This window comes from Elaeis guineensis, chromosome 16 (genome assembly GCF_000442705.2).
Source record: "Elaeis guineensis isolate ETL-2024a chromosome 16, EG11, whole genome shotgun sequence".
NCBI classification, from domain to species: Eukaryota; Viridiplantae; Streptophyta; class Magnoliopsida; order Arecales; family Arecaceae; genus Elaeis; species Elaeis guineensis.
Window position 1 is genome coordinate 36151391 of NC_026008.2, and position 12535 is coordinate 36163925.

General features: G+C 35.3%; 1 protein-coding gene across 2 annotated transcripts; it reads left to right on the forward strand.

The window, feature by feature from the left end:
- Positions 1-422: 422 nt before the first annotated feature.
- Positions 423-11869, forward strand: LOC105059515 (protein arginine N-methyltransferase 7). 2 transcript variants are annotated; one of them, XM_010942837.4, is made up of 14 exons: positions 423-902; positions 1586-1808; positions 3467-3592; positions 4179-4343; positions 4424-4542; positions 4621-4721; positions 5913-6178; positions 6666-6902; positions 7069-7142; positions 9341-9434; positions 9576-9725; positions 9864-9938; positions 11302-11398; positions 11563-11869. In XM_010942837.4, the coding sequence occupies exons 1-14, from the start codon at positions 508-510 to the stop codon at positions 11703-11705; spliced, it is 2265 nt and encodes a 754-aa protein (XP_010941139.1). In that variant the 5' UTR covers positions 423-507; the 3' UTR covers positions 11706-11869. The 2 variants fall into 2 exon arrangements, with proteins under 2 accessions (XP_010941139.1, XP_010941140.1); XM_010942838.4 differs by having other exon boundaries at positions 5916-6178.
- The last annotated feature ends 666 nt before the right edge of the window (positions 11870-12535 follow it).

A 12535-nucleotide genomic window follows, 5' to 3' on the forward strand; every position in this document is an offset into this window, starting at 1 on the left:
TTGAATATAGAAGCTTTGATAGTGGTGGCTGGAATTTTGTGTTGGTAAATTTTTTTTTTTCTCTCTTTTTCGGATATATAGGAAGAAAAGCACCTAAGGTGGATGGAGGTGGGCGGAGATATGCAAGGAAGGAAGGCGACGGTGGAGGTGGGTGGGGGTGGCCATCTGGGAGAGCTCGGCAAAGAAGGAGGCCGACAAAGACCGATGGGTATATATATATATATATATATATCTCTATTTTATCAGCCACATCTAATCATATATATATATATATATATATATATATATATATATATATATATATATATGATTAGGTGCGGTTGATAAAATAGATAATAATATGTTAAGGAAATATCGAAGCTAAACTGTTTTCTTACTCGCCATGGTTCAGGTTAGTTAATCTGCGCCTACATCATATGCTACACCTCCCCGTCCCCTAAACCCAAACCCCTCTCGGCGCCGGAACAGAAATACTCTCTCTCTCTCTCTCTCTGCTCCTCATCTTCGATGCCCATCCCTCTACCCTGCTTGAAAGCTGCAATTTACACAAATACCCTCTGCTCCGTCCTCCCCTCTCTCCTCTTTTCCTCCCCTCGCCGCTTGGCCAGGGGCATTTCCGTCCGAGAGATGAGATTGCGGAGAGCGAGCTCGTCGGCGTCCGCGTCGCCGCCGGGTCGGACACGGTCGTTTCAGCTCCAGGTCAACCCCCTGACCGGCGACTCGGAGTGGATCGTTGTCGAAGAAGGAGATGAGGAAGGAGGAGAAGAACAGAAGAAGACCCCCAAATCCCTTCTCGCCACCACTTCCTACCTCGATATGCTCAATGATTCCCCCCGGAATCGTGCCTTCCGCGAAGCGATCGAGAAAACCATCACCAGGCCCTGCCACGTCCTCGATATCGGGTAGTTTTTTAAGAATTTTTATTTGATTGTGGTTGATTTTATTTGTTATTTAGAGAAGTTTTAATGGAGCCATTTAGTTGGTTCCTAGTAGGAAGAATTGGTGGATGAGCATTTATAAAGCTGAAGTCAGATACGGAACAATTTTTTTCCACTTTTATGGATTCTAGTGATGTTTTTTTGGTTAAATTTGGTTCTTTTTATTAAGATTTTATCAACAAGCTCCCATGGTTGTAATTATATAGTAATAGGTGACTATCAGAAACCAAATAATGGTGAGAGATATCAGTTACCTCTCTGTTTTATTCAAGAAAAGAAAATGTGTAAATTTTATAGATATATTGTTGTTTTACTTGTGAACTATGATATGTTTTGAACTCAGTCGTAACTCCATTTGTGAGATTGTTAGAAGAAGAAAACCTCAAAATTGATGTGATTATGCCTTTTTAACTTTAAAATCCATATGCCTATGCCATGTTGCTAGATATATTTTGAATAATGCCTGCTAATATAAATTATATAATAAATAAATCAAGAATGATGTCATGTTACAAGAACATTTCTACTGATTTTCAAACTTTTATTGGCAATTTGGGTGAAAAGGTGGAAGTTTGGCCTTAGCTGTAGCTTACTGATCATAAGAAGCTTACTTTATGAAAATATTCTAAATACTTATATGATTCTAGAGCGGGGACCGGACTGCTGTCAATGATGGCTGCACGGGCAATGGCAAAGTTGGGAGGGGCAGAGGAGGGGAGGGTGTCGGCTTGTGAATCCTACCTTCCTATGGGGAAGTTGTTGCAGAGGGTATTACGAGCAAATGGAATGGAAAAGAAGGTGAAGGTCTTCCACAAGCGTTCTGATGAGCTCAGGGTTGGAGTGGACCTTGAGTCACCTGCAGATGTACTGGTAGGTTGTCCTTGCACTTTATTGTGTTCATGGATACTAGCTTTGATTAGATTTTTTTTTTTTTAGTTTTTAAAAGGGAAACAAAGAAATAGCAAAAAAGTGTTTACGTTTGAATACACCACCTTGACAAAGAAACTTGAAGTGGAAAGCCAAGATTTTTTTTTTATTTTCAAAAAGATAATGTGTTTCTAGTTCTCTTTGGAAGATCCAATTCTCAGACATACAAAGTGATAGGCAATGAGTTTTTCTATCAAGTAGTTACTAAAGTTTCTAGAGTGGTAGTGGAACTTTTGGCTGTCTTCGGTTTTTCTCCTGTACTGAATTTTGATACCTGGGAACTGTAATGTTAGAATGGTAGTTGGAACTTGGAAGGAGAACTATATTCGTTGTTTTCACAAGAACTTTTCATTTTTCCTGTGACTATATGTACTGAGTCTATTGTCGGAGTAAGAAATTGCTTCTCACTTGTGTTGAAAGGATGAATGGTGCTAATATGTATTTGCAACAATGTTAAAGTTAGCATGCTCATGAGGGTTTCCATTTTTTTCGCTTTTATTAATTTTTATGCACATGTTTTAAATGGACTAAACTGTATCCGCTTTGCAAAGTTGTCCGAGGAAACATTAATTACGTGGTTGAATGCTACTTACCCTTTCCCTGTAGATAACCTGTTGAGCTAAAATAACTTTTATATGTACCATCTCAGGGCAAGATCCTGATAGACTGTAAATAAATTTAGAAGGAATATGGTCTTTTCAAACAGTATGACCACCCATTGTCTGGTCATGTCTGCCAGCCAATCTGTAGCTATTGGCCTGTGAGTTCCCCAAGGGCGAGACATCCTGCTAGAACTCAAAATTTAAGAATTTACTATAAAAAATTGAGATCAGTTAAAGAAAAATGTACAAAAGGGTTATTTTTGGCAACCTAAATATTTGGAAGAGAGCACGAGAAGGGAAAATATGATTATTTTTTTTAAAGGATCTTGAACTTCTGCCGTTTAGTGATTTGGATGCTTCGGGATTGTAAACAACCAAATCAGAATTATCAGAAGGAACTAAAAATTGAAATTTGACAAACTTAGCTCTTGATTTATGAGATATCACAGCTTCCTGATGCATATCCAATTCAACTGTCTGACAACAGATGTTCATATCCATATTTATGTGGACCAATTTCCAGAAATCAAATCAGGCAAATCTAAATTATGTCCATACACTGCCTTTCTACTCATATGGCAGTACACTAGCAATGTAGAAACCAACTTTCAGCAAGTTATTTTCCATTTAGAGGTTGATTCCATTTATTAGGAGTGGTATATAAATATTAGAAAGGAAGAATTTTTAGCAAGTTTAATGGCTAATTGTGTAACGTGTAAAATTACGAATACCTTCTTTTGACTACAAAATTGTTCTCAATAAAATGGAACATTTCATATGCACAAAAGATTAAGTCTCATGCATGCATTGTTTCATATATTTATGTAAGCATGTCTTGTTCAGTGCACATTGGAGCAATCGTAGATGATGTGACTGTTTTTTTTTTTTTTTTTTGTCAAAAAGATGATGCAGTTGTTTGATCTGGACCTTAAAGACAATCTTACATGCACATGAAACACTTCTTACATATATGAAAAAAGAATTGCAACTAATATGCAGGTCAGTGAGATACTAGACTCAGAGTTGCTTGGAGAAGGACTCATACCGACTCTACAACAGGCACATGAGATGCTACTGGTGAAGAATCCCCAAACAGTCCCATATCGAGCCACGACCTATGGGCAGGTACATGTCCCTCAATTTTTATATTTGTCATGCAAGATCTGCCTCATCATATTTTAAAAAGAATCCCAATCTACAAAATTCTGTAAAAGTGTCATGTTTTTTTTTTTCCTTTCCAAACCTGCATTTGAAAAATTCATGGTTGACATGTTAATCTCGTTTCTTTATTTTTTTTCCACAGGATTGCCAATGCAAGCCTTTTTCTATAAAAAGAAATGATTCTATAGTGCTCTAGTCTGCCTTTTTATTTTTCATTCGGAACCTCAGTGTATGACCCCTGTAATATATGCAATTATTTCCTGTGTTTTCCTTTAGAAAATTCATAAGATTTTTTTTTTCTGTAAATTGGAATCTAAGTTCTTGGCTTTGGAAAATACTATCAAACCTCAGGAATTATTAGGCATTGGTGCATTCGAGATTTTGAATCTCTGATAATGCATTTAGTTGTCATAGTTTTAGTTTATTTATATCCTCTTTGTAAAATATCTTTCTGTTTTATGATTTTGTGCTCATTCCTGCAGTAAACTAGCATCATATATCCAAAATGTTTGAAGAAGTTAGGCTTAACTATTATGTTTTGATGTCCCAGCTAGTTGAAAGCACATTCTTATGGAAGCTGCATGATTTGTATAACAGCGAATTAAATGCCTCGGATGGGATACATCTTGCACCAGCTGGATTGGAGAGGATTATTCATGTAAAACAACAGCAATATGCCATGCATTGTGATGCAATATCAAAAGAGTTACGATTGGTATGAGCTTAACTATCTTCACATGCTATTGCTTCCATAAAAAATACAAATGCTTTACTCCTAATGTAGTATCCATCCAGTTGTCAGAACCGTTCAAAATTTTTGAATTTGACTTTTGGAAACGACCAGACAGTCATGGAGAAACTGAGATTTGGGTAAAAGCAATTGATGATGGAAAAGTTCATGCTGTAATTTCATGGTAACGATCATCATGCAAATTAATTAATTACTGCAGAAGCTTCCTTCGATGACAGTCCTTATTTGGCTCTATTTGTAGGTGGGTGCTTCAGCTTGACTATGAGGGATCAATCTTCTATTCAACAGCTCCCAGATGGATGAGATCTTCTGATACTGAGATTGTACCAACACTTGCCCCAGGTGAATGAATCATCTAAATAAATGCTGTGCACTTAAGTTAAAGTTTCTGTATATTTTTATTTTATATCCCTGTTTCTTCTTATTTGCCATTAGATTAGATTGGTAGAAATCAAATGAGTTGAGCTTCTGAGATTTTAAAACTCGCCTTGATAGAAATGTATCTAATGTTCAAGTATATTAGTTATGATAAATCATTAAGACATGTGTAAGCTAAACTATAATCAATTTTCTTGTTACTGATTATGTGAGTGTCCTTATCAATTTAATTAGAAGTTCATAAGTCTATCAACAAAATTAGGTCATAGGCAAAGAAAAAGATCAGACTGAGTAAATATGGAAAATCATAGAAGTTTTTGAAAATAACCATGGATCTGTGAATATTTACAACAGATGTTGGATTATCCCCAGAAGAAAAAATTGTGAACATCATATTTTTAACTTACATATATTTATCATCAAGAATTTTTGACTATAAACATCCAACCTAATAGTATCATAAGGGTCTATGCAGAGAGATTCTCTAGCCCGGGCAAATATTTACAATGACTTTCTAGAGATTTTATAGCTTAAACATGCATTTTGTTTAGGCGAAAGGGGGCCTCCAGTCTATCTAAAACTTAAACAAGCCTGTCATGTGCTTGATGATACTAGTCATGGATTAAATATTATACCTGATGTTGACTGCAAAATTCATTAGCTGGACAATTAAAAATGAGCAAAACTAAAGCTGTTGATTACTTTCTAGTTATGAGGTTTGGTTGAGCAGAGGTGCCATAATGTGGTTTGTTGTGTGGTAATACAATTCATGCTTTCTCTCATCATCCTTGTTAGACTAGTTTGCTCATTTTCTTACATTCTGTGCTTTGATGTTACTAGCTGCTGACTTTATTGCAAGTGTTTGAGCAGTTTTAAGTTTCCTTCATGGTATGCACCATGCAATTTGTTGATGACAAGTGACACCATTCTTTTATATGTTCCTCTTTATTCTTTTTCCCCTTTTCATCTCAAAGTGTCAAAGTTACCTGTCAATTGCTCCATGCCATAAATGTAGTTATTAAATTTTCTTTTCACAAATTCTTAGTGAGAAATGGTGAAAGTTTGATGTTTAATTTTACAAATTCATAGTTGATTGTCATCTTTTTATGTTTAATTTTAATGTTATGTACTTCATTGTTGAAATTTTCTTTTTAGTAGGTGGTGAAAATTGGTGCGATCATTGGAAGCAATGTGTTTGGCTTACTCATGGTGCAGGAATGCCTGTCTTGAAGGATAAACATGTTCTCTTCAAAGCTGTTCACAATGATACTAGTGTTTCGTATTATCTCAAGTTTGATGACCGGAGTGCATATAATGACTTCAATTCTGCAGACTGTCTTATTGCACTTTTGCCGGAAAGGATTGCTCTTTATGGTGACAAAGATTGGAGATCAGCCTTGATAAGAGCCATAAAAAATGCTGTAAGAATTTGTTTTCATATTTGGAGATTATTATGTTCAGGCAGATCTTTTTTTGGAACTTGTCTGGGTTCATGGTGCATGTTTTATGTGATTACTTTATATTGATTCTTTAAACAGCTGTCTGGCATGTTGCATAAAAATTAACAGTAATGTTGAACATGAATATACTAGGGCATTTTTAGATTTTTTTTTTTTTTGATGATGAATATAAAACTGATTTGTAACTTGGACTAGCATATGTACAAAAGTTTGATCTTCCAAAAGATTCTTAATAATTTGCATTTTTCAGAATTCAGGAATTCTAGTGACAATAATTGAAATCTTCATTCTCTGGAATAATTCATTCTAGATAGCCATGGAGGAACCTTCACTTCCATTTACTTGACTATGTTATATAAGGATTTCGCATTCTCTCTTCTACCATGTGTGCCATGCTCATATTAAATCTTTTGTATGTTTGCTCATATTAAATCTTTTTGATGTCCAGTTGCATGTCAGATCATCTCCATTGTGTGTTGTTGCTGATGACAGTGTGTTCTTAACAATTCTTACTGCATCTCTCTCAAAAACTTCAAATGTTATCTCAACCTTTCCTGGGTTGCAAGAGAAAGGTGCTCGATATCTGCAAGCAGTTGCTGATGCAAATGGTTTTTCTATAGATCATATAGAAGTTATTGGTAGAAGAACAGCATGCTTGACTTCAGATGGTTTTAGACAGAGAAAGGTAATGTCATGTTTTCCATGACCATAAATTTCATTGAGAGAGTTTATACAAAATGTTTTCTGCTTTCCCACTAAAGTTACACTGCATATAATAATGTTTTAGTTTGATGATATTGTTTGGTATTCAACTTTAACAGATCGGTGTTGTTGTATGTCTGTTAAAGTAGGTTGACTTGTTAGTAGGAGAACCATATTACTACGGAAATGAAGGAATGCTTCCGTGGCAGAATCTTCGATTTTGGTTAGTAAGAGATTTCCATGTCTTGTTGTTTTACATTTTTAACTGTTGTGGCCTTTCTAATAGCCATTAAATAATGGGAATTTGATGCATCAAAATTTATTTTTGTCTTAATTTATCAGGCATTGTTTTCTTCTTCTTCTTCTTCTTCTTTTGTGTAGTTTGTTTGGGTCAAAAGAAACTGTTGTATCTTGCTCACGAGTACTGTTTATGCTACAGTAACATGAACAGCTTTTATTCAGTAACTTGAGACTTTAATTAGTGATTTTTTGGTTGATTGTTTTGTCTTAGTTTTGTTTCTGTTTTAGGTTTTGTGATGTAGGACTCCAAGGGGTTAGGGCTGCCTACATGCAATGATGGACCTTGAGGCAAAGGATTAAGGTTATGAAGGACTTTATTGCCTGCTGTCCAGGATCCGAGATTTGTATTGTCAATAAAAAAAACTTGAGATTTAGGGCGATAGCTATTTAAAAGAATGTTTATTTAGGCATCTTATATGTGGAAAGATAATATTACAATCCAGAGCTCTCTTAGACAATCAAATATAAATCTATAATCAAAATATGCCAAATAACGCACACAGAAATCTGTAGACGGCAATATGATCTATACAAAGCTCAAAAGAAGCAGGGATAAACGGCAGATTTATGAAAAAAGTAGAAGATTGAGAGAAAGAGGAGAGGAATAAATAGCAGAAAATAAAGAGAGGATGAGAAAGGAGAGGAAGAGAGAGGAGGAAACAAGAGGGCTGAACCCGGTCTCAAATCTTCAATGCCATTCACAATATAAAAAAAAACAGGCATCAAAGTCTTTTGCTCAACCCACTTTATAAAGACTCTGAAACTTTACTTACAAGTTGATGATTTTGAGTCATTTTGAGACTCTTTACAAATATAGAAACAAATTCCTCAGAAGTGTCCAAAACAATTGACTCCTAACAGCCCATGGACACTACAGTGTCAGTATTCATGCTATAGTGACATCAACAGTAACCAACCCCTAAACTTACTTAAATTGACCCCTTTTGGACCTAGAATTATGGAGTTAAAGATCTTATGTATGACCTTCATTGGCCATCATTGGATTAAAAAACACTCTAATAATTTAAATCTAAAACCCGCAATTAAATAACTTTAAATCAGCAAAATTAAGGCCAATGAATGTGATGCAATTCAGTTCCTGCATCAGTTAGGAAAGGTGGTTGTTTGAGGGTAATTAAAAGGGTCTACGGCTGAGAAGAGGGACATTGAAGTTTTCTACGAGAAAAGTTTATTGAAGAAAAGGCCACAGGCCACTCGTTTCCTCTTTCTTGTTCCTTTTTGATTGTTCTCTTATTCTTTCTTCTCCTCTATCCTGTCCCTTGCTATTTTCGTCTTTCTGTAGTAAAGCTCTGTGCTGTTAATCAGCAGGTCACTGTTGTTTCAGATCTGAATTTAGATCTGAATAACTGCTTCTTCCTTTAAACAGCAGATTGGTGAAAACATTTGAAGCTTATTGCTGCGTCATGATTAAACAAGTTCAAGGATTGATTCAGAATTCAGATCAAATCAGATATGATCCCAAAAAATTGCTACAGATTGACAGTGTATCCTCAAATTTGAATGAGGCTACATCAGAACTGTGGTGATATTTGATATTTGACTGCTCATTAATTTGAAATCTTTATGTCAGTTCAAAAAATATTGTTTTTGTGTCTAGACAGTGACATTTTCAAATGGCAAATTTTTTTACCAATCTTTTTCCACTATTTTTTGGTTCTTATGGTTAATAACAGCTGTAATAGCAGCCATTATTTTTGTCCTAGAAAATCCTACACGGGGAGGAAAATATTCTTTTCCATTATAATGGAAGATAATGGTTGGAATGAGATCGCTAAAATCTTGCATTAAAAAAATAAAATAACTTCTTCAAGACAAATTTCTCTCAGTGCTCCACCTGCACACATCATGTTCCTATGAGTTGTTGGTGTGGTTTCGAGGGGGTGGTAAAGCCATACTAAGAAATTCGACTAGAATAATGGTGAAAGATAAACAGGTGCTTTGTATCATGCCTGTGAGCTCCTGACACAGAAAATCTTACATGATATAAAGTAGATTGGCCATGTAAACCTTAATGCTACCTTTGACTTATTTTTCTATTATCTTATGTATGACAGTATATCATAGACCTAAGCATTCTGGTTCATTTTAAATTGATTGAAGGAAGGAGAGGACTCTGCTTGACTCGATTCTAGCTGAAGATGTATTTATCATGCCTTGTAAAGGAATCTTGAAGGTTTGTGCTATGTCACTTCCGGTGAGTTTCTTTTCTATTTGTACCTCCTCTTTTTTCCTTTTTCTTTTTTTCTTTTTTCTCTGTTCTATAACTTGATTACTTGAAGCCAATACTTTCATCCTTTCATTGTTATAGTGTTTCAAAATTTGTTTTCTTATGCAGAACTTATGGAGAAGTCGACGCTGCCTCCAAGATGTTGAAGGCTTTGACCATTCAGATGTGAACGATACTTTAGGGGCTTGTGGTGACTTACCCCCAATGCAGGAAGGCCCTTGTCTGCCCTACTATATAAGGCAATGTGGTGAGGTTAAGGTAAGTATATCAAATTTTAGAAGATAAGTTTGACCTGTGAAAATACTCTAAACATGTACCGTGAAACTTTGTTTGTTTTATATAAATATGGGTCTTATTCTTGTAAACTGATGTGATTTTTCACTTAATATCTGACAGAAACTTAGTGAGGCAATTGCAATCATGGAGTTTAATTTCTCAGAGCCAATTCATGCATGTTTTGGAAAAACAAAGGTATTTCTTGTTCAGTGGTGTCTTTGTGTAGCTCTAACATGCATTTTCCTTTATGGTATGCTATATACTTGATCTTCTATGCATGTGTTGGTTGGTCATTTTTGATTTATATTGCAAGCTATCCAATTGTCCTCAACTGGCTAAAAGATTCATTTGTTGATTGTTCAGATTTATGCTCATCATATGGAATTTTACTTTTATATATGCAAATGGTGAGGATTTCTCATTAATTTCTGAGTGAATCTTTGGCAAACTTCTTTGTCAACTCCTGGACTCATAGATAATTAATAAAATAGTTTACTCGCTGTGATTTGGTGGGTGCAACTAATATCTAGTCCAAATACTTCATTCAAGGTGATCTTCTGATAATGAGACAGGCAGAAGCAGTCTTTCTCCCAAATGTTTTGACAGGCTTTTACAAATTTGGCCCTGCAATGCATTTAATTCTGGCATACACCAGACAGCTTTTGCCTCCTATATCAATGTTCCTGAGGATCCTTTTGATTCTCAGCACTTATAGCTTAAATTTGAGCTTCATTATTGATATTTTCAATTAGCCCAGCTTGGACTATGTTTCTTACCAAATAAAGCCATAATTTTGACTGCTTGAATATTTTCAGATCTTTCAATTCCATTGCTTTCATGCATGCTTCTGACATCGTTTGCACTAGTCAAATTGATATCAGCATGCTACTCAACCAATAAGCAGAAAGTGGGTACTTAGTCATGTTTTCATATTCACAAGCGCAGAGGCCTGCTTTCCAAATAATAAAACTGAGAATTCTTACTTGCCAAAGATAGCAACCAAAGATGATAGGTAAGTTATTTTTATCAGAGTCTACAAAACGCCACCAATATACAATATAATCTACAAATTTCAAAAGAGAAGGCTTATTGTGGAATAAGAAATGTATGTATGGGTCAATAAAGGTCTGATAGGGGTAGAACAAAGATGTGATGATAATGAAATATGAGAGTTAGCCAATATCCTGGCCTGGAAGTTATTGACAGGTCTTGGAAATTAAGGTCCTGATGTTGCTGAGGATTAGGTTAAAATTTCACATGGATAAAAAATTGAAAAGAACAATAGGGTACTGAGGTAGTGAAAGCTGGAGAGGTGTGGCTCACTCATGTGGAAGATACAAAATGGCAAGAATGTCCCTTTGTACAAAAAAATAAAACTAACTGGTTCAACAATAAAGGAAAATTAGCATACAATGAACAATGACATGATCCCAGGAACCTCGATTCCAAAAGATACACCTTAGCAAATTCTGTATGGATTTTAATAAAGGGCATTTTGACCTTGTTGTTTTCTACTTCTTCAGCAAATAGTATTCCAACCTCTTCATTCTTTATGCAGATTAAGTTTTCGGATCCAGGATTATGCCATGGTTTTGTACTCTGGATTGATTGGGTGATAGATGAAAAACATTCAATTGTTTTAACAACTGGGCCAGGTTTGCAACATTATAAATCACTTGTTCAATTCCAGTATTCCTGATATCATATTTTATTGTCGTTAAATCTCTGATGCAAGACAACTTCTGTAAATCATAGATATTCCAAGCCATATCCTCTTTTTTTATTTATATTTCCATTATTTTTGGGCGGTTGATTTCAGATAGCAGATACTGGAAACAAGGAGTGAAGCTTTTGAGCAAGCCTGTGGCAGTCGATGTGGTTGAGCGCTTTGCCGAGATTGAGGCATTTTTTGAACCTTCAACTGGCGAAGTCACCATTAAGTCCTCATTCTCATCTTCTTAAGTGGATCCACAGCAGACCATGCCTTTAAACCATTTGTACTTTTATTTATTTATTTATTATTTACTTTATTGTCTATTTTCCTGCTAAATAATCTCTGTTCTGTGTGTGAAACGGCTTGGTAATGCTGACGCATGTTCAAATCTAACATATCCATGTTCTGTTTATCGGGATATTTATTAATGTGAAGCAATAGCTGATATCAATCTACATTACAATAAAGAAAGAAACTCTACTATTAGGACTTAACTGAATAAATAAAGTTTTCATTGGCCGATCTTATATCCAATAAATAATGAGATATGAAATCATAATAGATGTACCATGGAGCCTTATAGATAAAGTTTGAAGGATGTGTCAAGACTAATAGTCTTTGGGCATAAGATGGGATCGGAGATGGTGATGGATCTGTTGACAACAAGAACGTGGATCACCGGATAGGGATGGATAACTTTGTGGGCCTTAACGTGGGCTAGAGGTAGGCAAGGACTTTCGGCGGCTATTGGAGAAGATGCGGCCCGATGGGTGTGAGAGGGGGTTTTAGCGTATGGAGAGGAAGAAGGGGAAAACATATAAATTTGTATTTGTAACGGCAAATTTAATATTTAATTAATGCTAAGTTATCTATGTCAGTTTTAGAAAAAGAATATTTCTACCGATATTTATTTTATAAGAAGAGAGATATAAAAAATTATGAAAAAAAATTAAATATAAAAGAGGTGCATCATGTGCAGGCCAACTATGATGTATACACATTAAAATGGGAACTTGAAGCTCTCTATTCACCATCTATATTATCATTGAATCTTTCCATATACCATGTGGCACTCACA

Coding starts and splice junctions, on each gene's coding strand:
- LOC105059515 (XM_010942837.4), top strand. CDS start 508: ATGCCCATCCCTCTACCCTGCTTGAAAGCTGCAATTTACACAAATACC. Junction 3,593..4,178: donor GAGCCACGACCTATGGGCAG/GTACATGTCCCT, acceptor TTGATGTCCCAG/CTAGTTGAAAGCACATTCTT. Junction 4,722..5,912: donor TGTACCAACACTTGCCCCAG/GTGAATGAATCA, acceptor TTTTCTTTTTAG/TAGGTGGTGAAAATTGGTGC.